At 58.8% G+C, this 22,643-nt stretch overlaps 8 protein-coding genes across 8 annotated transcripts; all 8 read right to left on the bottom strand.

Moving 5' to 3' along the window:
- Window positions 1-1,326: 1,326 nt before the first annotated feature.
- Window positions 1,327-2,577, bottom strand: LMJF_28_0990 (conserved hypothetical protein; the record flags this gene model as incomplete). Its single annotated transcript, XM_001684328.1, has 1 exon — window positions 1,327-2,577. The coding sequence occupies one exon, from the start codon at window positions 2,575-2,577 to the stop codon at window positions 1,327-1,329; it is 1,251 nt and encodes a 416-aa protein (XP_001684380.1).
- Window positions 2,578-8,740: 6,163 nt separating this feature from the next.
- P27 lies at window positions 8,741-9,463 on the bottom strand (the record flags this gene model as incomplete). The annotated part of the gene is made up of 1 exon (XM_001684327.1): window positions 8,741-9,463. One exon carries the CDS (start codon window positions 9,461-9,463, stop codon window positions 8,741-8,743), a length of 723 nt encoding a protein of 240 aa, XP_001684379.1.
- Window positions 9,464-10,220: 757 nt separating this feature from the next.
- LMJF_28_0970 (conserved hypothetical protein) lies at window positions 10,221-10,718 on the bottom strand (the record flags this gene model as incomplete). Its single annotated transcript, XM_001684326.1, has 1 exon — window positions 10,221-10,718. The coding sequence occupies one exon, from the start codon at window positions 10,716-10,718 to the stop codon at window positions 10,221-10,223; it is 498 nt and encodes a 165-aa protein (XP_001684378.1).
- A 1,388-nt stretch (window positions 10,719-12,106) lies between these two features.
- On the bottom strand, window positions 12,107-12,541 carry LMJF_28_0960 (40S ribosomal protein S14; the record flags this gene model as incomplete). Its single annotated transcript, XM_001684325.1, has 1 exon — window positions 12,107-12,541. One exon carries the CDS (start codon window positions 12,539-12,541, stop codon window positions 12,107-12,109), a length of 435 nt encoding a protein of 144 aa, XP_001684377.1.
- Window positions 12,542-13,565: 1,024 nt separating this feature from the next.
- LMJF_28_0950 (conserved hypothetical protein) lies at window positions 13,566-13,946 on the bottom strand (the record flags this gene model as incomplete). Its single annotated transcript, XM_001684324.1, has 1 exon — window positions 13,566-13,946. One exon carries the CDS (start codon window positions 13,944-13,946, stop codon window positions 13,566-13,568), a length of 381 nt encoding a protein of 126 aa, XP_001684376.1.
- Window positions 13,947-14,916: 970 nt separating this feature from the next.
- LMJF_28_0940 (oxidoreductase-like protein) lies at window positions 14,917-17,838 on the bottom strand (the record flags this gene model as incomplete). The annotated part of the gene is made up of 1 exon (XM_001684323.1): window positions 14,917-17,838. One exon carries the CDS (start codon window positions 17,836-17,838, stop codon window positions 14,917-14,919), a length of 2,922 nt encoding a protein of 973 aa, XP_001684375.1.
- A 1,775-nt stretch (window positions 17,839-19,613) lies between these two features.
- Window positions 19,614-20,849, bottom strand: LMJF_28_0930 (conserved hypothetical protein; the record flags this gene model as incomplete). The annotated part of the gene is made up of 1 exon (XM_001684322.1): window positions 19,614-20,849. One exon carries the CDS (start codon window positions 20,847-20,849, stop codon window positions 19,614-19,616), a length of 1,236 nt encoding a protein of 411 aa, XP_001684374.1.
- A 1,224-nt stretch (window positions 20,850-22,073) lies between these two features.
- Window positions 22,074-22,643, bottom strand: LMJF_28_0920 (conserved hypothetical protein; the record flags this gene model as incomplete). The annotated part of the gene is made up of 1 exon (XM_001684321.1): window positions 22,074-22,643. One exon carries the CDS (start codon window positions 22,641-22,643, stop codon window positions 22,074-22,076), a length of 570 nt encoding a protein of 189 aa, XP_001684373.1.

The raw sequence follows: 22,643 nt of genomic DNA, 5'->3' as shown, positions 1-22,643 counted from the left end.
CGGCGGCGAACGCGTCGCGGCACACGTGTGCGGGCGCCTCCCCCCCCCCCCGCCTTCGTACCACGTCATGTATCGCTGCCGTTGCTGTTGCTTCAGACACTTCTTCTTTGTTCCTCTTTCCGCTTGCAGATGAAGCCGCGAGCCCGGATGACGAGGAGGCACAAACACACACGCGTGGTATCACAGGGGAGTGGGCAGCGCTCGCTCTGTGTGGGGAAGCCAAGGGTAGGCACACGATGATGAAAGAAAGTAGATGAAGCGGTCACTGCGACAGCATCACCACTGACACGAATGGTTGTGCGTGTGGGGAGTGGTCTCGTGAAGGGTGAGGGACCATACAAACAGTTTCAGTTAATGATGAAGGTCAGGCAAGAGAGAACAGTAAGTAGAGTGAGAAGACGCCCATGAACCGTCATGGAGAAGGTTTAGATTGGTTACCTCCGCCACGCATTCACCTCGAGTGAAACTGCACGTGAAGCACGCCCGAGGCAAGGTCTACGCACATCTGTTCGCGAGCATCCACACCTACCAAAACGGACGCCATTCGCACGTGACACGCGAAGGAGCGTCTCCTGCGTGAAAGCACCAGCTTCGTATGCTGCGGGAACGCTCTGCCTTTTCCTCTCTTCGCCCTCGATGAGCGTGCCCCAGTCATATTGGGAACGGGACACACACACACACGCACACACACACACACAATTGTGGTCATCCTACAGCGCGGCACACACCAAAGCATAACACCGCGACAGGAGGGTAAAGACCATCACAAGGCAATAACAAGAAGACAAAAACAAAAAAGCCACGCAGATAACTCGCCATCTCATGTGGCGGTATTGTGGGGAGTGGGGGAGGGGGAGGGATGACCGAGGTACGTGAAAACAAAGCAAAAAGAGAGCTGAAGAGAGAGGGGGAAGGTACACGTATATGCACACATACGTGCATATACGTGTACAATGGGGGGGGGTCGGGCTTCCCTCTTTCTGTGCGCGTGGAGACACCGCTTCGCCCTCCCGTTCTCCCTCCTGCGTTGCGGGCGAGAGAGCAGAAGAGGTGGTACGTGACAAGCAGCGGAAACAAAAGAGAGAGAGGCATCACACATCACGGAGAGAAGGCCGAGGGAGAGAAACGCGGGACAGTAGCCCCGGCCTGTGTGTGAGAGAGGGAGAGTACCGGAGGCGCACGGGGAAGGCGGAGCACAAAAATATATATATAGAGAGAGAGCGGCAGGCTGAGAGAGAAGGGTGCACAACAGCAGCGCGGTGGCTCGGAGAGAAAGTGGCGATGAGGGGGGGGGGGGGAGGCACCACGTGCCTGCCATCCCACCTCTCAAATCCAGTCATCGTCCACCGCGAAGCCAAAGTCGCGACCCTTGCAGCACGTGTATGGCGCCACAAGGGACCAAATGTACACGAACATCGCCGCCCAGACCGTCGACAGGCGCACCCAGAAGGCGAGGTTGATACTCTTCGACAAGCTGTCCTCACCGGCACCGCTGACGTGCCAGGAGCTGCCTAGCATCGCCAGGTACATGGAGCCGAAAATCATGATGGTGTAGAAGAACATGTAGTGTGACAGGTGGCCAGATTCATCGGGGTTCTCGGCCTCGCCGTCCTCGCTCTGGCCGATGTTCAGCGACGCGCCACTACCGCCCGCAGCCACAACGCTGTAGAGCAGCGTAAAGCACGTGAGCAGCATCGTGAAGATTGTCTGTAAAATCGAGTACGTAGTGCTGCTCGGGCGTGTGGCCATGCGGTTGCAGTGTTCGTTGTCTGTCGTGCGCAGCGTGAAGAGTAGGATGCAGCTGGTGTAGAGGAAGACAATGCTGCTCGGGACAATGGAGCCATGCGGAACGTAAACGGACAGGGTAAAGTAAATGAACGCGCCCACGGTGACGCTCGTGATGATGCACGCGTTGGCGTTGCAGTCCGAGTGCGGGACAAAGATCACGAACGAAGCGGCGATGACGGCAATGGCGAGAACGAAGCTGCCCACCGCGATGGCGAAGAGGTACCACACCCACTTGGAGTTGCCGTCTGCGCGTTCGACCCAGTCGTCGCTCCACTGGTACGAGAAGTCGACGAGGAAGACGACGTTCATCAGCAGGTACAAGCCGGAGCAGACGAGACACACGTAGGCGTACACAGAGAAGAAGCCGTTGGGAATGAAGAATGTCACAATGAAGAGGACCACCAGCAGCACCGTCTTGGCTGTGAAGAAGCTGCGCTGCAGCTCGGCGATATCCCTGCTTCGGATGCAGCACGTCAGGTCAGACACGCTGATCAAGTGAATGCCGAAGAAGAACGTGAGCGCGAAGCTTACGCGGTAGATGAGCATTTCCGCAGCGCACGCGGCCTGGATCACGCCGCCTTTGCTGCTCATGGCACACCCCTTTTTGAGCATCGGGATCTTATCGAGCAAGGAGCTCATCAGCCCGCGCACCATCATCGACAACAGAAGTGCGACAAACAAGTACATGGCGTATTTGAGCCGCACAATCAGGCCAGGGGACAAGTCGTCGTCGACATCCGCGCTGCGGAAGCGCCGGCGACTAAGCGCCTCATCCTCGTCGTCGCGCATGATCGCGCACGTTCACAGATGACAACGAAAAGTGAGAGAGAGAGAGAGTGAGAAAAGAATGAAAAATTGCAGACAAGGACGCTTGTGTTGGCGACCAGAGAAACAGCCCTGTTTGCGGATGCACGTTCACAGCAGGCTCGCGGAGAGTGGCCTCCGCGTGCGTTGAAGAGAAGAAGCAAGCAGCGAGGCGCGAGAGAAGAAAGCGAGGGAGGAGGGAGGGAGGGGATCGATTATAGAGCAAGCGCGCAAGCAGGGAAGTGGCAGCCGGAAGGTGGGCGGGCGGGCTCTGTTGCTCGCCAAAGCAGCAAAAAAAAAGGGAGACGAGTACCGACAAACGGAAGCCACCCGTGAGAGCGAGGCAGCCTACACCGAGCCCCCGCCAGTGCACTCTTGCTGCATGCCGAGTTTACGGCAACTGCCCACGCAAGCGACGGCAGCACAAGGTCGCCGTGAGAATCGGAGTTGAAGTCTGCCAGACCCACTACGGTGCCTTCACCCGCTGCACCGCGTCTGCAAGTACCCCACACCCAGCATGCATCCAAAAGCCCCGGTGAAACACAAAAGAAGGGGGCTACGTTGAAAATGACGAGGAGGAGTGGGTGGTCACGACTGCGGTCAAGAACAGCGCGACAAGGCGTGTGGATGTATGCTCGTCGCTGCTTGCCGATAGATTGGAGGGAGAAGGGAGAGAAAGAACGCGGCGCACTCTGTTGGCTCGTCGGCCAGCTGCATGCGCTTTAAAGCATTCCTCCGCATTTTGGAGAGGACACATTTCGTCGCGCCTTCACTAAGCTCGTGGGTCGCATTCACCCGTTACGCAGACGTGCGGTCAGGGCCAGACCTCCTCCACTTCCCCCTCCCCCCCCCTCACACAGTTGCACTCACCGATGGGGGCGTGTCAGCTCTGCATTCGGATCGGGTCCATCTGTGTGTATGCGTCGCACGTCGGCAGCGGTCCGCCCAGCGTCGGGGTGAGTAAGGAGTGCAGGGGAGACAGCGTGAGCGGTGGTGTGTGCGCTGCCAGACGTTAGCTGCACAGCTGCTTGCTTTGGGGCCCGTAAGGTTGCAGTGCATGGGAGTGGGGGGAGGGGGTGGGTAGTGGGATATGCCCGGGCACCGGTCTACAAACTAAGCAGTGGCCCTTCCTCCAGAGCTTCGCTTGAAGCTGCCCATCCCGCGATGAGCGATGAAGGGAGAAAGAATACTGAGGAAGGTTTGTCATCGCCCAGACCGCGTTGCGGCAATCGCGTGGGCGGTCTTCGCCGACAGAGCCTTGCAGATGCACGGCTGTCATTCATCGGAGGACGTCTGCTGGCGGAAATAACGCCGACATCACTGTGCAAGAGGTGCGCCACCTCGCAAATCGCTTTTCGTAAAAGTACTTGATGACCTGATCCAGAAATGCCTTAGCAATGGTGTGGGCTGTTGGAATCCCCCTCCCCACTGCTAGGTGCAGTGGAGTGGTGCCCTTCAGGTGCAAAGGCCGCTGACCCGCGTCGGGCAGCACCACCGGCGGAGGCCCCTGCATACGCCGCATCTGGCACCCCTAGCACCGTCGACTCTCGGGCGGCGCTTTCCTGTGCGGCTACGGCCTCCTGCGTTAACTGCTGGTCATAGCCCAGGTACCGCTTCAGCGTGCCTGCTCGTGCACGGCGTGCAACCTGCGTGAGGTCTGCTTTGGGGCACATTGTTCGCCCCCCCCCCTCCCCCAAGGTGGCATACCGCGGCCTTCCACATCGATGAAATGGTTTCCGCTGGGTTCGCGCGGGGTCCGCTTGAGCTCGTTACGTCCGCGAAGAGGTGCTGCGTTAGACGCGGACGCGCCACCAGCTTCAGCAGCAATGAAGCGTCCTCTCGCTGCAATCATGCCTCTATCGCATGGCTCCCGTAGAATGTCGCACCCTTTCCATAACGGGCCTTGATGCACGCTGCAGCTGTCAACGAGTTCTCTGAAAGCCTTGAAACTTCCACATCTCCCACCAGAAGTGTCCACATGTCACCCCGCTCTCGCTGCGCAGCGCCACGTCCGCGTCGAAAAGAGTACCGCGCCTGCGTGGGTTCGGGAGAACCTCGGCGACATGCACAACTGGCGCGTTTCTCCTTTGTTCGACCCTTCAGCTTGGGGTGCCTGAGAGAGGTAGGCAGCGGGCGGGGGTGCGTGCTCCAGGGCATGAGAACCTGGACGGTCCAGGAGCGAGCTCGAGGGGAAACGGATATAAAAAAAATGCGGGACCTCGGGAGGATGCCGGGAAGAGGTGCACGTACCTGTGTTTCTGCGCGTGAACAGTAAAAGGGAGAGCTTGCAGCAACGCCACCAAAAAGCAAAACGAATCGAGTATGCGAATGAACCGATGGCAGGAGCGCATGCAGGCATGCCGTCCCATGTTGCGGAGAGCACAACAGGAGGAGCAGCACAATCATGTAGAGCAAAAGACGGAATCGTGCGTGGAGGTGCGCCCGTGTTGAGTGTCGAAGGGTGAACAGCGCAAAGAAAAAATGCTGCCGCGCAGCTACGCGGCTGCGGTTGTGGAGGGTACGTCAGCTCCACCCGACAACGGCGTGCGAAGAAGAATGCCATGTGAGCCGGTAAGGTGGTCAATGCTCGTACAAAGCCCCTCCCTCCTCCCCCTCTCCCTTTCAGCCAAGCCCCGCAAGCCGCCGCCAACGGGTGGAGGAGGCGTGTGTGATCACCGAGCATGCGTCGTATTCTTGGTCGCCAGCACGGCAGCTGAGGCGGCAGCAAGCGTGCCGTAGAGCACGCACATTACCGGCGACGACACCCTTTCCGCGCTGCCTTCAGAGATGCGGGCAGCATAGTATTGGCAGGCCAAGACGGCAGCCTGCGCACACAACAGCGAGGCGCGCGACGAGACTTGCTCCACGGAATTGTGCGGCAGCACTGCCCTGGCATTTGGCGCCAGTGTGGTGTACACCATGGCCGCGGTCAGTCCTAGAGATATGATCGGGTACATGACGAACGCCCACGGCGCGGCGGTGCCGTCCGGGACGCCAAAAAGGTTGAAGTGCACTGGAACCTGACCTGTGATAGACCGTACTTTGGCAAGGTAGTGACCCACGCTCAGCATGGCCCCTGTACCGGCCACCGCCAAGAACGCCCGCTGTAACCACAACATGTACGATTGCAAGGCAAGTACCAAGAAGAAGTGTTGAGCGAGGGTGCGCGCGGGTGCTTGTGAAAGGCTGCGTGCTGTACGGCTTTGCCTCGCTCCTGCGTGCAACGGCAACGTTCTGCACGGTGCTTACGTATCGCTCTCATACTGCTCATCACACAGGAGTTCGCGCAGGAAGGGAGGGAGGGGATGGGGGGGGGCAAGTAAAGAACAAGGACAGAGAGGGCGAGCGACAGCACGGCACATGTGGGCCGCCTATCGCACTTTCGTGTTTCTCCATCCCTTCTCCTCTCTCGCGCATGGTTGATCGAGGGGAGAGGGGGTGACAAGGAAAAACGAGGCGGTGGTGCGCAAGCGCACTGACACACACCTTCGCGCGCACGCCACTCACAGTGAGCAAGGGTCGCAGACAAGCCCGGCAGAAAAGAAGCGCCATGCCATGGCCAAGCCGCGGCATCAACACCGTCTGCCCAGAGCGGCTCGAGGGGTGCACGATGCACATCTGCACCCACCACTTGTCGCAGTCTTTTCTGTATATGTGTCTCTCTCCCCCTTGCGTTGCTACCCACACCTGAGCGCAGTGCGTCGAGTGCCTGCTGATTGCCCTGGTCTGTTTCTCGTTTTGAGCTTACTTGCTGTTGCACTGCACACGTGCAGGTGCATTCTCCGCATTGTATGTTGACAAAGGCAAGTGCTAAAGGAACAAAGTGTGTGTGTGTTTCCGGAGTTTGTCGAGGAGAGAGAACGAAAGAAGACCATGCCCGCCGGCCCAATGGGTCGGATCGGCACGAGGCATGGCACGCGAACTAGCGCGGCGCAGAAGTGCGCCTGCAAAGCCGCGTGCAAGAGAGGGAAGAGACATGCGGTCATTCACCAGCGTCTGTGTCCGCTTCTGCCGTCAGCACCCGTGCAACCTGCACATCATCCGTGTGGGGCACAGCACCACAAGCAAGGGTGAAGGAGAGTGGCAGGGTATGCGGAACGATGTCTCCCTGGGTGTACGTCAATGTTCACACATGTACGACATCTCTGCGCACCGCCTCAGCACCTTTCTCTCTCCTCATATCGTTCTCCCGTCCATCAACATCCAGCCCACGTACATCTATATATATATATATATATGTATCCGTACATAGACGTCGAGAATCCACTACGTTTTACCTTATCTTGCGGACGAGGGAGAGAGGGAGGGAGGGGAGGGAAGGGGGTGGGCGATACAGAACAAAGAGATCCATCGAGAAACATGATAAAGGAAAAACGGAAACAGGTGAACGTGAGAGAACGAACAGCAAACAACAGGACGAGCTGCAGTGGAGGAGGTAAAGCTAAGATAATGAAACACACACTCGCGCACACACCGACACAATCTGCGCATGCCGAGAAAAGGGGGGCGGTGGTGGTGGTGGTAGTGGTGATAAGGCAATCAGGGAAGACGGCGGGGGAGGGGGTCAAAAAAAAAAAACGAAAGAAAAGCAATGGCTACGCAGATAAGTTCGAAAAGAAAACTCAGATGAACGCCACAAACTCAAATGAACAACACGGAACACACGCTCGCAAGCACACGAAACATACGAGGCGCTAACGAGAAGAAAAAGAGGGTGCGATACTCACGCGGACACACACTCACACACACACAGATACACGCACACACATGTACCAGCGCGCTGAGACACAAAGGTACACTGAGACAGAGAGCACTACCGCTAGCGCGCTGCGAAGGGGGAGGGCAAACAGTGGATCATTTTTTGGATAAGACAGCAAAAAGCGAGGAAGGGCGAGCAGGAGGCGGGCATGAGGGGATGGTGGTGGTGGTGAGGGGGGGGTTATTCAAGGAGAGGTAAGGCAGGGAAGATGAAACTGTTGACTGCTAGAAAAAAGGGGAAAAGAGAGCGGCTATCCTACGTAAACGAGAAAAACTGGAAGAGAACAACGAAAAAAAAATTTTTGTAGGTCTCCCACCTGCCCAACAACTCCTCGCATCCGTCCCCTGCCGGCCGGGCCGTGGGGCCATCTGTCCTCGTTGGCATCAACTCTTTTTGGTGGCATGATGCTCTAACTGAGTGTCTCTGTCCTCTGCGCGTGAGTGCGTATGTGAGGTCCGGCCCGTATGGCTCTGGGTGTGCGAGAGGAGGTGGTGTCGTGAGTCGTGCAGCCTTGCTTCATCTCGCCTCCTTCCTGCTAACAGCAGGGCGGCTGCGTCCCCCATTCGGGGGCTTCTCCACTCTTTGCTTCGATTGCGGCCCCCCTCCCTCCCCTCTCCTACGCCCTGCGCCCACACACACGTCTGTCTGTGTCTGTGTCTGCTTGGGTGCTCATCTGCACAACGACACATTTCCGCCGCACACGAAAGTCTTCGGTGTTGGCCGGTGTGCTCACACAACAACACCAAGAAAAAAAGGAACGGGGGCAAAGTTCGCGGCAGAGCAATGTAGACGACACCCAAGAGCGTGGAAGGGCGAGCAAGAAGGGCGAGCAAGAAGGTGGGAGGAGAAGGTGGGAGGAGAAGGGGGCTTGAAAAAGCAGAGAACATGGAGAGGGAAGGAGATGGGCGTGTCCGTCTTGGATGACCGTTCAAGAAGAACGCGTAGGGAAGGAAAAGCAACAGACAAGGAACACACGAAAAGGTAGAAGGGGAAGGGAGAGCGTGAGGCCACCGCCACAAAGCGCTTCAGAACTTCACACACACACACAAAAAAAAAAAACGAAAAAAGAAAACGCTTGACAAGCGATACCGACGCAGCGGGGCACGTACGCGTGTATGGCACGGGTCTGTCTGTCTGTCGCCAAAGCACGCCACAAGCAAACAAAAAGCACAAAACCCCATCGCACATCCCCGAGCACATACGCTGGACCAAACAACGATAAAAAGTGGCACCGCAAGAAGCGGTTACACCTGCAGAAGGGCAAACGTGCTGTGGTGTAAAATAAGTCGAGGGAACGTGTGTGTGTGTGTGTGTGTGTATGTTTGTGTGTGAAGGGGGAGGGGGGAGGGACACGTGCAATCTGTAGGCGAGAGATCTCTTCGCGCGCCCTTACACACCGTGGCCGGACATCAGCGGGCCCGGGTTGTGGCCGCTGAGGTACTCATGGGGGATGTTGAGAGGACGGATGTTGCCAGCCCCCTCGGTGCGCTCGTTCGCGTACAGCGTAAGCTCCTTCTCGCGGCCCATGCCGCGCACGTGCTCCAGATACGGCTCGTTCGCCCCGATCTTCAGTTTGTATATCTCACGGATCGGGTCCGTTATTGACAGCTCTGGCATGCGGTGCACCCAGCGGTAGACCTGCTGGTCGATGTCGATCTTCTTGTTGAAGCGCTGCTGCTGCACCCACGGCTTCGTGGACCATAGGCCAAGGTTGTATAGAGTGATGTCGGGGTGCAGAAAAGTGAGGCGGTACGAAAACCACAAGGAGTAGATCACGGTAAGCGACACCAGCACCGAGACCGGCATCGACTCCGCCGACTGCAGCTGCATTCGTACCTTCTCAATCGTGCTCACCTCAAGCCAGTGCACGTAGCGGCCGTACGGGTTGCGCGAGAAGAAGCCGCAAGAAATGCCCTGTGGCAGCATGTTGTAGCGGAAGCGGTAAAGCCAATGCATCGGCTTGGCCGAGTAGCCCTGGAAGTAGCCAGTGCTAGTGCCATCGTGAACGGCGCCGAGAAAGGGGTTTAAGCTCATCGGCTTCACATAGACACCGTGGTCCACCAGGTTGGCGCGAGCCGTGCCACCGGATAGCTTGGTCGTGCAGCGAGACATGATACCTCTTTCCTTCTGTTGGTTCGGTGATCAATTCCTACTAGATCAAGGCGAGCTGTTGAATGCGCGAGATTGCGCGCACACAAACGCAAAAAGAAAAAAGAACAACGCGCGCAGAGCCGGGGATGCAGTGACAAGGGTCTGGAACGTGGGGATGCGGAGGCGGAAAAGGGGTGCGAGAGCGGAAGGGGCGGTGCGGTGCTCCCTCCAACAGACGAAGCAAGAGCCTGCGGCCAGTAGCAGTGCACACGTCCCCGCGCGAGAGAGACGGCGGCGGCGAGCGGAAAAGAGGAAAGAGAGAGGTGACGCGGAGAGATAACGAAAAGGACATCGGTGATGATTGCAGCGGCATCGTCGAGGGTATGGATAGACGGAGAGAGATGATGGATGGCAGACAGCAGCACGAGAGAGTGCGAGCAGGTGACAAGAAGCGCAGAACGAGGAGTCAGAGAAGAAGCGATTTGGCAGGGCAGAACCTCGCTCTGTAGATGGACTCTCCTGCATAGAGAGCGACAGAGAGAAGCCGCAGCGTTGCCCCCTTCCTCCTTGTTGTGTTATTCCAGCACTCGCGATGCGTACCTCAGAAAGAGATGCGTCTCTATATATGTACGTATATCAGCCTTTTCTTCGTCTTTACGAGGTGCAACAGGAGAAGAGGACAGTGCCAACACACACACACACACACACACACACACACACATGCATACGGGCATACGCACAGCACCCGTGACTTCCACCTGCCCGGCCATGATGGATATCAAGCGATTGTGTGTTCATGCGCTGGCGATGCCGAATGCCCCCCCTCCGGTATGAAGAGCGTCGGTGTGACGAGGGCGACAAACGCACTGTTGAGCATCGCCTGGCGGCACCGGCTCAGCTCGCGACGCTGCCCGCCTCCAACGCAGTTGGAACAGCCCTCTTCCTCGGAGACACGGCCAAGGTTGCACTGCCTGTTGCCCGCGGCAGCCGCGGCGGTCTCCTCCTCATCCGATGAGCGCGAAGGGGCCCAGGTGTAGCGAACCACATCCGACAACAGCATGTCCCCCTTGTCACTGTCTACAGCCTGCAAAGTACCCTCCAGCTCCTGGGAGCCCTTGGTGAGCAGCACCGTCACTCGGCGGCCGACGAGGTTGAAGAGCACCTCATACGGCAAGATCATGTGACTCTTGCTCTTGGTAGAAGGCGACGCAGCCGGTTCTGATGGCGCCGCTTTGGTCGTCCGCGAGCCAGCCGAGAAGCTCACGTTAGCGCTCATTATTGTTCGTGTCGTCTGCCGCTCCTCTCCCCTATTGAGGCTCCTCCGCGGCCGTGTGCGGGTGTGTGTGCGATCCTTGCGATGCGTGGTATTCCAAACCGCGCCCACCGCACACGCGCACAACCAGTCACACTCGAGAACCTACGTCAACGCGCGCGTAGACAAAATAGACTCACAGGCACTGATACAGATTTCCTTCGTGCGATGCGGTGCGTAGGCGTCTGGAGGAAGCGAAGGCGAGGGAGAGGGAGAGGTTTGCGCGGACGCGCCAACAAAAAAAAAGCAGTGACCAGTGCAGGCAACGCCAAGTAGAGAAGGAAGAGAAGCGGGGTGAGGTAGGCAGCATAGGGTGAGCATATCCACCATCGTTCCTCAGCTGCCAACAGGGACATGGAAAAAGCGGAAGAGCAGAGAGCGTTCGAAAACGGAGGCGCTAGCACAGAGGCAGTAAGAATAGGTGATTGTAAGAGGATGCGGTGACCGAGACTTTCGAGGCCGTTATGGTATAGGGCTCTGCAACCGCAACCACAGCCCACCGTGCGTGCGCCTCCGCTTTTCGTCGTCTCTTGAATGTTCCCCGTGGCAGGCGCTTCTTGGCTCACAAGTTGCGTGTGTGTGTGCGTGTGTGCGTGTGTGTGTGCGTGCGTGTGTGCGTGCGTGTGTGCGTGTGCGTGTGTGTGTGCTGGCGCATACGCCAACATAGATAAAGCGGCGCATGAACTGGCTCCTTCATCGCCCCACACACCCTCACACGCACTCCCTAACGGCACACCCACAGAGAAGCCTTCAACGCGACGATTTCCTGCGGGTTGTGGGATAACCAGCGGATGCACAGCCCGCCAAATGGTGGCGTTCCGCGCGCGTCTCTCTCTCATCTTTTTGCTTTCGTTCTGAGAAAGAGGGAGAAGAACCCGAAATCAGAGGACAAAATCAACGGAGAAATTAGGATGGGACACACAACTGCGTGGCCCTGCATGTGCGCGCGAGTGCACCCAAAGAGATCGTCAAGGTGCGACAGCACGAGAGGCTTCGCCTCTGCCACCACCGCCTGCCTACGCCAGCTTAGCAGGGAAGGAGGCGGGTAGCACACCGAGGAAAGGGCTAACACCACTCCGTTACACCTCCCCGTTTTATGTTTCGCCCTGCCTCATTCGATGCACCCACTCCGACGAGCGTGTACGCGTGCCGGATGCACGCGCGTTTTCTTCGCCGCTATTCGTGCCGATACCGGAAGGACGCTGAGGCGAGCACTGGCTAGGCGCACTCGCTGACAAGACGCAACACACGCAGACACAAACGTGCGCATGCTCACATACAGCGATGCGCCAGAGTAGGCTCGCATTCGAAAGGCGATCCGAAGGCGCGTGCACAGGTACATGCATCGAGGCTTATAGGCGGCGACCACGGCGGGAACCCTTGCGGCGGGTGGAGTCGGTCGGGATCGGGGTGACATCCTCGATGCGGCCAATCTTCATCCCGGCGCGGGCGAGCGCGCGGAGGGCGGCCTGGGCGCCAGGGCCAGGGGACTTGGTGCGCACACCACCGACGGCGCGCATCTTGACGTGCAGGGCGTTGATTCCGCACTCCTTGCAGCGCGCCACGACGTCCTGGGCGGCCATCATCGCAGCGTAGGGGGAAGACTCATCGCGATCGGCCTTCACCTTCATGCCACCGGTAACCTTCACGTACGTTTCGCGGCCGGACATGTCCGTCACGTGCACAAACGTGTCATTGAAGGAGGCGAAGATGTGCACGACGCCGTAAACGAGGTCGCCCTTCTTCACGTTCGGGCCGTACGCCTTAACCTCCTGCTTCTTGGACATTGTGTTGTGGCTGGAAAGAGCTTCACGCAGTATACCCTGTCAGGACATGTGCGTGCGTGTCGTCGTTCGATTGTTATTTTGCCGTTGTTGTCGGCATGTTTGAGGTGTTTTTGTGCGTGATGCGACAGAGAGAGAGAGCGCAAGAAGGGAGAGAGAAAGGGAGGCGTTGCATCGAGAAGGTTCAGCATTAACAAGTACCAAGAAAAAAGGGGGCAGAGTAGGCGGTGACCACAACGCAGCATTGAGATAAGGGTGCATGCAGTCCGTCCGTATTGTGACCGCCACGCGCCACACTGTTTTGGAGCGTGTGTTACACTCGCCAACTCTCAACTACGCACACGCGTGCATCTGTTTGCCCCTGAGAAAAAAAGAAAGAAACGGCACAGCAGCGGCGCGGATGAGGCAGCTGGCGGCACTGCACCTTCGCCTGCCCACAGAGGCGCATGCAGCCTCGCTTTCTGTCTGTCTCCGGGAGAAATGGCTCTCGAGTTTTCTTGTACATCAGAAGGGCGCATTGTTGGCTATTGCGCACTGCAGTCATGCTCGCAGCCTGTCGGGTGGGTGCTGCAGTTGGTGAAGACACATAGAGACCCACAGACACACACACACACACACACACACAGCAATCCCTTTCACCGCCCCTGCTCAACAGAAGCGCCAGCAGTCGTAACAAAACAGAGCACGACTTGCGCGCAGCAGCGTCAGCGGCATACGCCGCAGGAGTACAATGCGCTCCTCCTGTCTCGAAGTGAATGGGGGTACAAGGTGAGTGGGAGGCGCAAAGGACAGGCAACTGGAGAAAATGGAGGAGAGGGGAGGGAGGGGCACTGGGCAAAAGGAGCTCGCGTGACGTGCGTGCAGGTGCGTTGAGCATGAGCAGGCGCACGGCCATCACATTTCGAGGCTCCTTTTCATAGCCTTTCTCCTTCCCCGCCGCCCTGCCGGTGTCTCATCGATGCGCCCTCGCGTCCGTCTCGCACCCCACCCCACCCGACCCTCACTTCACTCGCTTCTCGTCCTCTCTTTACTCCCAGTAAACGCCGAAAACAACAACGGTGACGTGCATGTACTGGTTCGAGTACGTGTAGGTCGCGTAGTTGTCCGTCTCTGGGTCCCACAGGCAACGCGAGGCAACGCGCATACCTTGACTGGCGGCCTCCGTCACCGTCGCATGGGTTACCAGCTTGTACCGCTCGTAGCCGAGACGCACAGTCCGTTGCTGGATCTCAGCACACAAGTCCTTGATGAGCGGCTGTGCCTCCTCGTAGACGTACGGCCGCTCCGGGCCAATCATGCCTTCGCAAGCATCCTTGATGATGTGCTCCACCGCGGACACAGTGAACTTGGACTCCTGGCGAGGCAGGGTAAAGGACTCGCGAGGCGCGGCGATGTACTCGGACGCCATGCTGCTGTAAGCGGGGAAGAGAAAAGGAAAGAGGGCTAGAGCCGAGGAGACAGCACGGGTGTGTGCGGAGAGCGAGCGAGAGAGTGAGCGTGAGTGAGAGGGGTCCTACGTGGGCCTGGAGTAGATGACGGATGTGTTCCATTGTGTCGCGGCAAAGACGGGCACAAGGATATCAAGAAGAAGTGGCCGAAAACACAAGTGACCATTTTGAGGAAGCGAGAGTGAGAGAGCGAGTGAGAGACTCCTCCCCTCAACGACGTAGGGTACGTAGGGGAGGTGTGCGAGGGCTGCAGCACACCGGTGCGCCTCTCCACCAACGTGAGCAGCGGTGGATATGCCATCGTTAGAAGAGCATCGCAAGCAAACGGGCAGCCGAGAACGAAGAGAGAGCCTGGACTTTTCCTGCGTCGCGGCGACCCACCAGTGCTCTCCTTGGGTGCTGGTGTCCCTCAAGATCGTCAGCATCCCCATCGCTCTCGGTGTACTTACTCCAGTTCCGCACCGCGAAAGTCACCAGGCAACGAACGGATGGAGAGGCGGGCGGGGTGCGATGTACGACACACATGTGTGCGGGTCTGCTTGCCCCCCCCCCACACACACACACCACATGAGAAAGCAGCACATGGGTGATGATGACTCGTTGAAAGGGTGGAAGGAATTAAATCCACTTAAGCGAACAAGAGGCGCGGTCTGCACTGCGTCCGTATCTGTCTGCCTGTGTGGGGAGAGAGGGCGGGCGGGGGTGCATGTCCTCTCGAACGAGAGAGACAGAGACATCGGTACACCCGCACACCCACACACGGACACAGACACCTATTCTCCTTCCGGCGCGTGAGGAGCCACGACAAACAACTGTCCGATGCACTCCTGCAGACCAAAACGGAGGCGACAACAGAAACAAAAACGTGGGAAGGGCCTCCGAGAATTAAGCACGGACAACCACCCCTGCAGACAGGACCCGCCGTCGTGATCACCACGCAATCACCTTGAAGTCTTTGTAAAACAGGCCGTACACGCGGCTGTTGGTGAAGATGAGATCCAGACAGCGCGCCGCCGCATCTACCTCGTCCAGCGGGCACAGCATAAACTGCTCTGCCCGTCGATCCTTCTTCAGCTTCGGCGACTCATCCGTAATCCATCCGGTGTCGACCGAGTTCATGTAGATTCCGTCCGCTGCGTAGTCGTCGGCGCTCGTGCGCGTCATCATGTTCAGTGCCGCCTTCGCCATGTTCGTGTGCGGGTGCGTCGTCTGCTTGAACCGGTAGAACTGCCCCTCCATCGCCGAGACGTTGATGATGAAGCGCGGCTCGCTCGGCACGGCGTCGCCGTCCCGGTCTGCCAGGCATGCCTTCAGACGACCATTGAGAATGAAAGGGGAGAGGGCATTGATGGCCATCACCTCGGCCGCCTCGCTGCCCTGTATCTCAGCGAGGTTCATCACCCATGAGTTCTTCTCACGGTGGTCGCTCTCTTCCGCTTGTGTGTCGTAGCGGTCAAAGATGAGGGTGCGGTTGCACGCCACGTGCAACGCCACTGCGGAGCCGTCCGCCGACGGCGACACGCTGCTCGCCACGATGCCGGACTGCGGCGCGGCGCCCTTGCTGTTCCTCGTTTTGCCCGCATCGTCGTGGCAAGCACCCTGGTTCGTGTCGAGGAAGGGCTGCATGCTCGGGTGGTACTCGATAGACAGCGGCTGCCCCACCGTGACGGTTGCGTGGCGGCGGAAAAAATTGTGCCACTCAGCTGCGCATTCGTCGTCTTGGATGCTGGCTTGCAGGGCGGCTGGCGGGTTTAGCTCTATGTTGCGGAGGTGCTCCGTGTACTGCGGTGTCCGCGCGATGGTCTGCGCCGCGTTGTTGATGATGGCAAACAGCTTCTTGTACCTCTGCCGCACAAACGCGCAGAACTGCGTGACAACCCACATGTCCCGCAGATCGAGCGAGAAGAGGTGCAGGCGGTCTTTCCAGACGTCGTAGTCGATCTCCTGCTGAAAGCGCGCTACCGCCTCGTGGATGAAGCGGGTGGTGCCGAGCACGGTGGCACCGCAGCGAAGCAGCGAGAGCGCCATCGCATACCCAATCTTGATGCGGCAGCCTGTGAGGAGCACCGTTTTACCTCGCAAGTCTCGCGCCATGAGGCGCTTGTTGTAGTTGTACTCGCCGCAGAGGTGGCACATACTGTAGTAGTACGGGTGGAGGCGGTTGTAGCGCACCTTGCAGATGTGGCACCCGATAAACTTGTTCAGCTTCAACTGCGCGTCATTCTCGTGGTGCTCGACAGCGTAGCGCTGCACATCCTCGTAGATGCAGTACCCCTCCGGCTCCTCTGACGAGGAGGTGGGAGGACTGCGCTGAATCAGTACCGGCGAAGGGCCGCAGCCGCGCACTTTGGCAGAGCCGTACACGCGACGCGCGATGAAGCAGTGCAACGTCTGCTCGGCGATGCAAAGCTGCTGCGCACGCGCGCGCCCTTCCCCCTGCACCCAATCGCCGTCAGTGGTCGCGGGCACGGGGCAGAACCGTTCGTCGCTAGCCCCCTCCAGCAGCACCAGCTCGAGCGCTCGAAGCAGGTCGTCCAGCGGCAGGTCCACCGTCGCCATCGCCTGCGAAGACGCAGCGCCGGGGTCGCCATCCTCAATCAACGAACGAAGACCATGAATGGACTGCAGCTCGACAAGAGGGGTTCGCACAATCACATCGCGGTGCGTAGACGCCAATAAGGAGCGGAGCGGCGCAGGCTCCGCGCCTCCGAAGGTGATGGGCGAGTGTGGCGTATTTGGAGGTGCCGTCGCGTTCGCGAGGTGCACCAGCGCCGCAGCACGCTGCGCCACATAGCATTTCATGCCGCGGACATAGCTGCGCACCACAAGAGGGGAGTTCACGGCGTCCGTCGACCCGGCGCCAGCAAACAAGGGTGGCGGCATCTGGGAACCGTACGAGTGCGGGAGGTAGCGGTACACTTGTGCGGTCAGTTGAGTGATCACGAGCCAGTCCAGCTCCACGGCGGGGACGGCCGTCGACGCATCCGTTTCCGTGCGCAGTTTCTTCACTGTGGAAAAGGATGTGCTAGGCGCAGATAGATCGCCTTCTCTGCCGGTGACGGGCGGGTTCGCCACAGATGGTGATGCCTCAGCACCGGGCCTCGCAGCAGTTCCCGCCGCTGCTGCGGCGTCCCCTTCGTAGCCTTCGACACGCTCTCCTCGTAGGGCCTGTTCCAGGCGCAGAAGGTTCTCAAAGGCACCAACAAGCCGCAACACCTCTTTCTCGGATGCAGAAAGCCTCAGAGTGTCCGCATTACCTGCCGCACCACCATCAGATGCAGAAGCGGTGCCGGCAGCACTGCTCTTCCCGTGGTCTTCGCTCTGGTCGCTGCCGTTCAACTCCGGCGCCTTCGGCCGCTCAGCGAGCAGAAGCGGTGCTACGTTGTCATTGGCCCCTTCGCTATCCGCCAGAAGCAGTGCGCTCAGAGCATCATCGCGCTCGCGCTTCATGGCAGTGCGGCGCACCGCCTCGATGTCCTGCTGGCGCAGGTAACGCTTGCGACGACTCTTCTCTTCATTCATGATTGCCTTGAAAACGTCGCGGTTCTCGCGCTTCGTCTTCCGGTCACGGGTGATCATTGTGTAGAGGCGGCTGTCAGAGAGGTAGGGGTCACCGACATAGAGGGCAGGATTGTGGAACAGCACCCGAACAACCTTCACAGCGGATTGCAGCTCGTGGAAGGAGAAGCCCCACTTAGCCTCGCGATCTGCCAGGGAGAGGGTGGCATCGTAAGCGTCGTGCTGACACAACGGCACCTCCTCCTCGTCCTCCGCCGGCACCTCGGCGGCACAGTCCTTTGCTGTCTCGTCCTCCGCGGTGTTTCGACGTGGCGGCTTAACTTGATCGGACATTTGCCTGTGCTGCTTCGTTCTGCGTATGAAGCTCAAGGCCACGTTCCAAATGCGGTGCTGCACAAGTGCACACGCTAAAGAGTAACAAAACCCGGCGGATGACGCCGTGTTCGTGCGCGCGTGCACGTCGGTCGATGACGACGCGTTTCTTGGCGTGTGAAACACCGTGGCCGGCAAAGGGGGGTGGGAGGAGGAGAGAGACGAAGCGCAATGGCGGGGCGGGACAGGGATCATGGGCGTAGAAGCAAGACAAGGAGAGAGGGAGAGAGAGAGAAGGGGGGGCAAGGATGAAGGGGCGCGAAGAGACCAGTTCCATGAATGACGGCCAGAGGGGCGAAGACACACGCACACTCTCACGCTGGCCATCCGCGCGGGCACAGAGGGGGAGTGCAAAGAGTGCAGTGAGCTGAAGATGGGGTGAGATGGAAAGGACCTCAGCGCGAGACAATGAAAGCATCTCGGCCCCTGCCCTCCCCCTCTTCCTTGTCCACCGGTGTACGAGCGACGAAGAATTCTGGAAAAGGCGCATGTGAAGGGGGGCGTGGGGGCGCTGGTGCGAGTTCTACCGAGATCGACTCATGTCCGAGTGCAGATCCTGGTCACATACACCAGCACTACGCCAGCGAACACAGCTGGTGCGCCGTGTGCGCGCCGTCGGGTGCTTCAGCGCCGCACCTCCTCCTGCCGGCCTCCCCCGCTCACTGTGGTTCTCTTGGTATTTTGCTTGGTTCGCTTTTTTAGTACTTCGTCTTATCGCTTGTTGTTGTGTGGAGAACGAGAGAGAGACGGCGGTGAAACACACGGAGGAGGGCGCATCCTAGCCCGCGTAGACAGCGCGAGGTACGCACACACACGCACACACACACACACACAAACACATAGGCAGAGAGACGCACATGAAGAGGACAAGGTAGGGAGACTGAAAGCGACACTAACAGCGCTGTCCGTCCTGTCCTCCGAGATCGGCAAAAGGCCGAGGGGAGTGAGGAAGGCAGAAGAAAAGGGAAAACCGTCGACAACTCGAAGGGAGAAGGCACGCCGCGTCGCACCGGCGCGCACCACACACATCCCAGGTACGCCACGTGATCTTGTTGGGTGCGCTTCTCTTGCTCTTCCTCGATTTCATTGCCCCATTTCCTTCCTCTGCTGCCCATCTCCACGAGCCGACAACGAAGCCTCTCGCCCTTTACACGCGAGCACACCGCTGCTCCAAAGACCTTCCCCAGCTCGCTCACTTCGCCTCTCACTTGCGCGGGATTGCCTGAGTGTATGCCGCCCTCCACTTTTGTTTTATATGTCGGATCTTAAACAACGAACCACGACGCACATGGTACACCCCGCCCAAACGATCTAGCGGGCAGGCAAGAGAACAACATTCAGAGACGTGCGCACACGCATACAGCCTGCGACACTAACCCAAGTTGGTTATCCGCTGCACCGCCCTCGGGCAAAGACGCCGTCGCGGCCCATGCGCTCAAAAGCCGCCGCCCCACACAAGAAAAAATTGAAAAGTCGCGATGAAGGAGCACTGCTTGATGGAAAAGAGAAGACTTACACGGCCAAACGATGCGGGTCAGAGGCAGTGATGATCGCACGGTGTGAACGCGTACACATCACAGCCGTGAACGTGCACTGCGACGTGACGGTTCCACCTCCCCATACACACTTTGCGATGGTCTTAGAGTGCACGCGACCGCATCGTGGTATTCTCCTTCGCTTGGAGCGGCTTGATGGCTTACCGCGTGGGTGTCCCCTCCCTCTAGGTACTGCCGCGCCTAGCCCATCATGGAGGGGTCAATGCCCATCTGTTCCATCATCATTCGCTGCATCATCTGGTTCTGCTGCATTTGCTGCATCTGCTGCTTGTACTCCTCCTCATCACGCCGGCGGCGCTCCTCCAGCTGTGCGCGGAAGCGCTCGAATAGAGCAGCCGCGATGGGGGCTGTCTGCGGGATGCGCAGCAGCAAACGCGAGAGCACCTCCGCACGACTGCGCAGCGATTTCTCAGGGGAGCGTATCCACAACTCGAAGAGGGTGCTGGGAATGGTGCTGGAGGCGACCCCGGAGAAGAAGGCCTCGCCGTACTTCTTGCTGCCGGCCATCACCAGGACGACGGTCAGGATAGAGTTCACGACCACTGGTTCGCCGGTCACATGCAGGTTGTCCGCCAGGCGCGTCAAGTTCTCCTCCTCGATCAGCTCCTCCTGGCAGACCTGCGCACGAGCGAGGAAGCGCACGACCGTGACGGCGTTCGCTACGACGCGGCGGTTGGTGTGGTCCAACAGCCGCAAGAAGAAGGACATGCCGCTGTGCCCATCTACGCCCCTACCGATGTTGGCCGCACCCTCCGCGAGAGTGCAGATGTTTGCAAAGATACCTGTGAGAGATGCGAGGAACGTGACGGAGCCTTCCGGGTCGAGGATGCGCAGCATTTTCACGGTGGCTGGCAAGCGGGCCAGCGTGGCGGTGCCTTCGCTACCCTTGGGCACATCCGTGTCGAGGACGACCTCGGAGTCGTCCACCTCTGTCAGCGCATCCAGTGCCTGGGCCACATCCTCCATCAAGTCCGCCTCTCCCTGCCGCTGCGCCTCGCTTAGAGTCGCTAGCAGGGTCTTGTAGCCATCGAGACTGTTCAGCTTCTGTCGGCCATCGGCGTCGGGGCCATAGATGTACAGGATGACCTTGATAGCCGTGCGAACACTCTCCACGTTTGTGCCATCCTTCTGCAACTTCGCCATCTGCACAATTGGGGCGCCGTACTTGAGAGCGCTCATGCGAGCAGAGGGCTGCCGGCGGACCACCTCCGGCTTGCAGGCCGCCTGCAGCTCCGTCAGCTTCGCCACACGGGCCTCCTCGGAGTCCGCCTTGCGTAGCTCCAGGAACGCCGCCCGCTGCGCCGACTCCATGTCGTACCTCTGGTGGTAGACGGAGTAGAGGGTGGCGACCGAGAGGGTGCCGAGAGCAGCATTGAAGAGCACCTTCCACACGGCTGGGCTGATCGGCGACTCCATCTTTTTCTTTTTCTTTCGACCCGTGCCTCTGTTGCGTTCACGAGTGTCGTCCTGAGTGGGGAACAGGCGTAGAGGTGCTAGTGCCCCTCGCGTAAGCAAGCGAGAGAGAGGGACGGAGGCGCAGCGACCCAGCACGACAGCACGGAATTTGTTCGTGTGTCTCTCCGCTTTTTTTTTAGGGAACTCCAACAGAACACACACACACACACGCAGAAGGGAAGCCTGAGAGCGGGTACAATGGGCTGTGCCGGTGCAGCGATAACAACGACAGCAACAATACACGGACAATCAAGGCTACCACCACAGCAGGAGGGAGACTTACAGAGGTAAAATCGAAAAGACGCCGTGCAAATCAGGGCGGGGGTACTACGGCGGTGCACACACACACACACACTCACGTGCACACGCACGCAAACACCGACGCATGTACACGCAGAGATACGCGTAAGAGAGGGGGAGTGGAGAGAGAACCAAATGACGAGTCGCTTCATTGCCTGAAGAACCAGGTGAGGGATGCAGACCACGGCGCGTTCATGATGTGTGCGAGCGCACTCGAGGTGAGGTAGCATGCACGGCCATAATCGGTAGCGCGCCTATCATGCTTAGATGCATGGAGGCACCCCACATGTATCAGCTCCTCTTCTTTCTCCTCTCGTGCCCACATACATGACGTGATGCTGCCAGCCTCATTATCAGTAGGGGCGGCTGCAAAGTGAGACGTCCTCCATGCTGCACGCACTGGCTGTGACTTTGCATCGCTTATTTCTCGCTTTCGATTCGTTTTGTTGTTGTTGTGCTCTCGCCTTTGACATCGATTGTGCGTGTGCGCGTGGAGCACCCGAGACAAGGCCCGTCATCATCGGTCACTCATTCTCACGTACCAGTGCACACATGCACACCAACACCAGACGGAGGCGCACCACCACCCATCCTTTTCCGCGACAGCAGCACACACGTACCGCAAGATGCGCAATGCGTCGTGGAGAGAGAAGCGGGCCAGAGCGAGGCACCACAGGAGGGAGACACACACACAGAGAGAGAGCGAGAGAGCGAGAAACACACACACGCACACATGTGCACTGTATGCGAGACACGACTGTCAACGAGAGGCTGCAGTGCCACTGGGCTTCCTGCGAGCTTCTATGCATCGCACCTCTCGACGCCGCCTTTTCCGTGCACGTACCTCGTTGCTGCCATCGCGTTTCGGGGTGTCGAAAACAGACATTACAAAAAGGGCGCCACCGGCCGCTCCGCCGCACGCTCCTCTGGCGACTTGACCATACTATTTTTGTAGTTCAAGTAGTCCTCCCGCTCCATCTGCCGCTGGTCTTTGCGGTTGGCCAAGTAGTACCTCATCAGCTGCTCTTTGTCGAAAATCGGCTTCGGCATGATCTTCGAGTTCTGCTTGTACGACGGCGGGAGCAGCCCCGACTTCGCGAGAATGTTCCACGGGCCTACGGAGAGGCGGCATCGCTTGACACCAAACCAATACTTGAAGGCGTCCACGTCGATCGTGGTCAGCATGAACAAGTGCCGGTCCTGCGTAACTGGGGTGTCGGGCGACCAAAGCGACTTTTGCGGGTGAGGGCAGTGCTTGCCGAGGTAGTGCAGAAGACGGATGTCAGAGTTGCGGCGCCGGTGCGTGTGCTCAACAAACATATCATACGACTGGAACTTCCATGTCACGTGGTGGCCACGCATGCGAATGATCGGCGCACCAGGTGCCCCCCAGAGCTGCGGGGACTTGCGATCCACCAGGGCACGGGCCCACAGCACCGTGTTTGTCGAAAACAT

The sequence above is a fragment of the Leishmania major genome, chromosome 28, assembly GCF_000002725.2.
Source record: "Leishmania major strain Friedlin complete genome, chromosome 28".
Taxonomy (NCBI): Eukaryota; Euglenozoa; class Kinetoplastea; order Trypanosomatida; family Trypanosomatidae; genus Leishmania; species Leishmania major.
The sequence above is the reverse complement of the archived record's forward strand: the minus strand, read 5'-3'. Positions and strand labels throughout refer to the sequence as shown.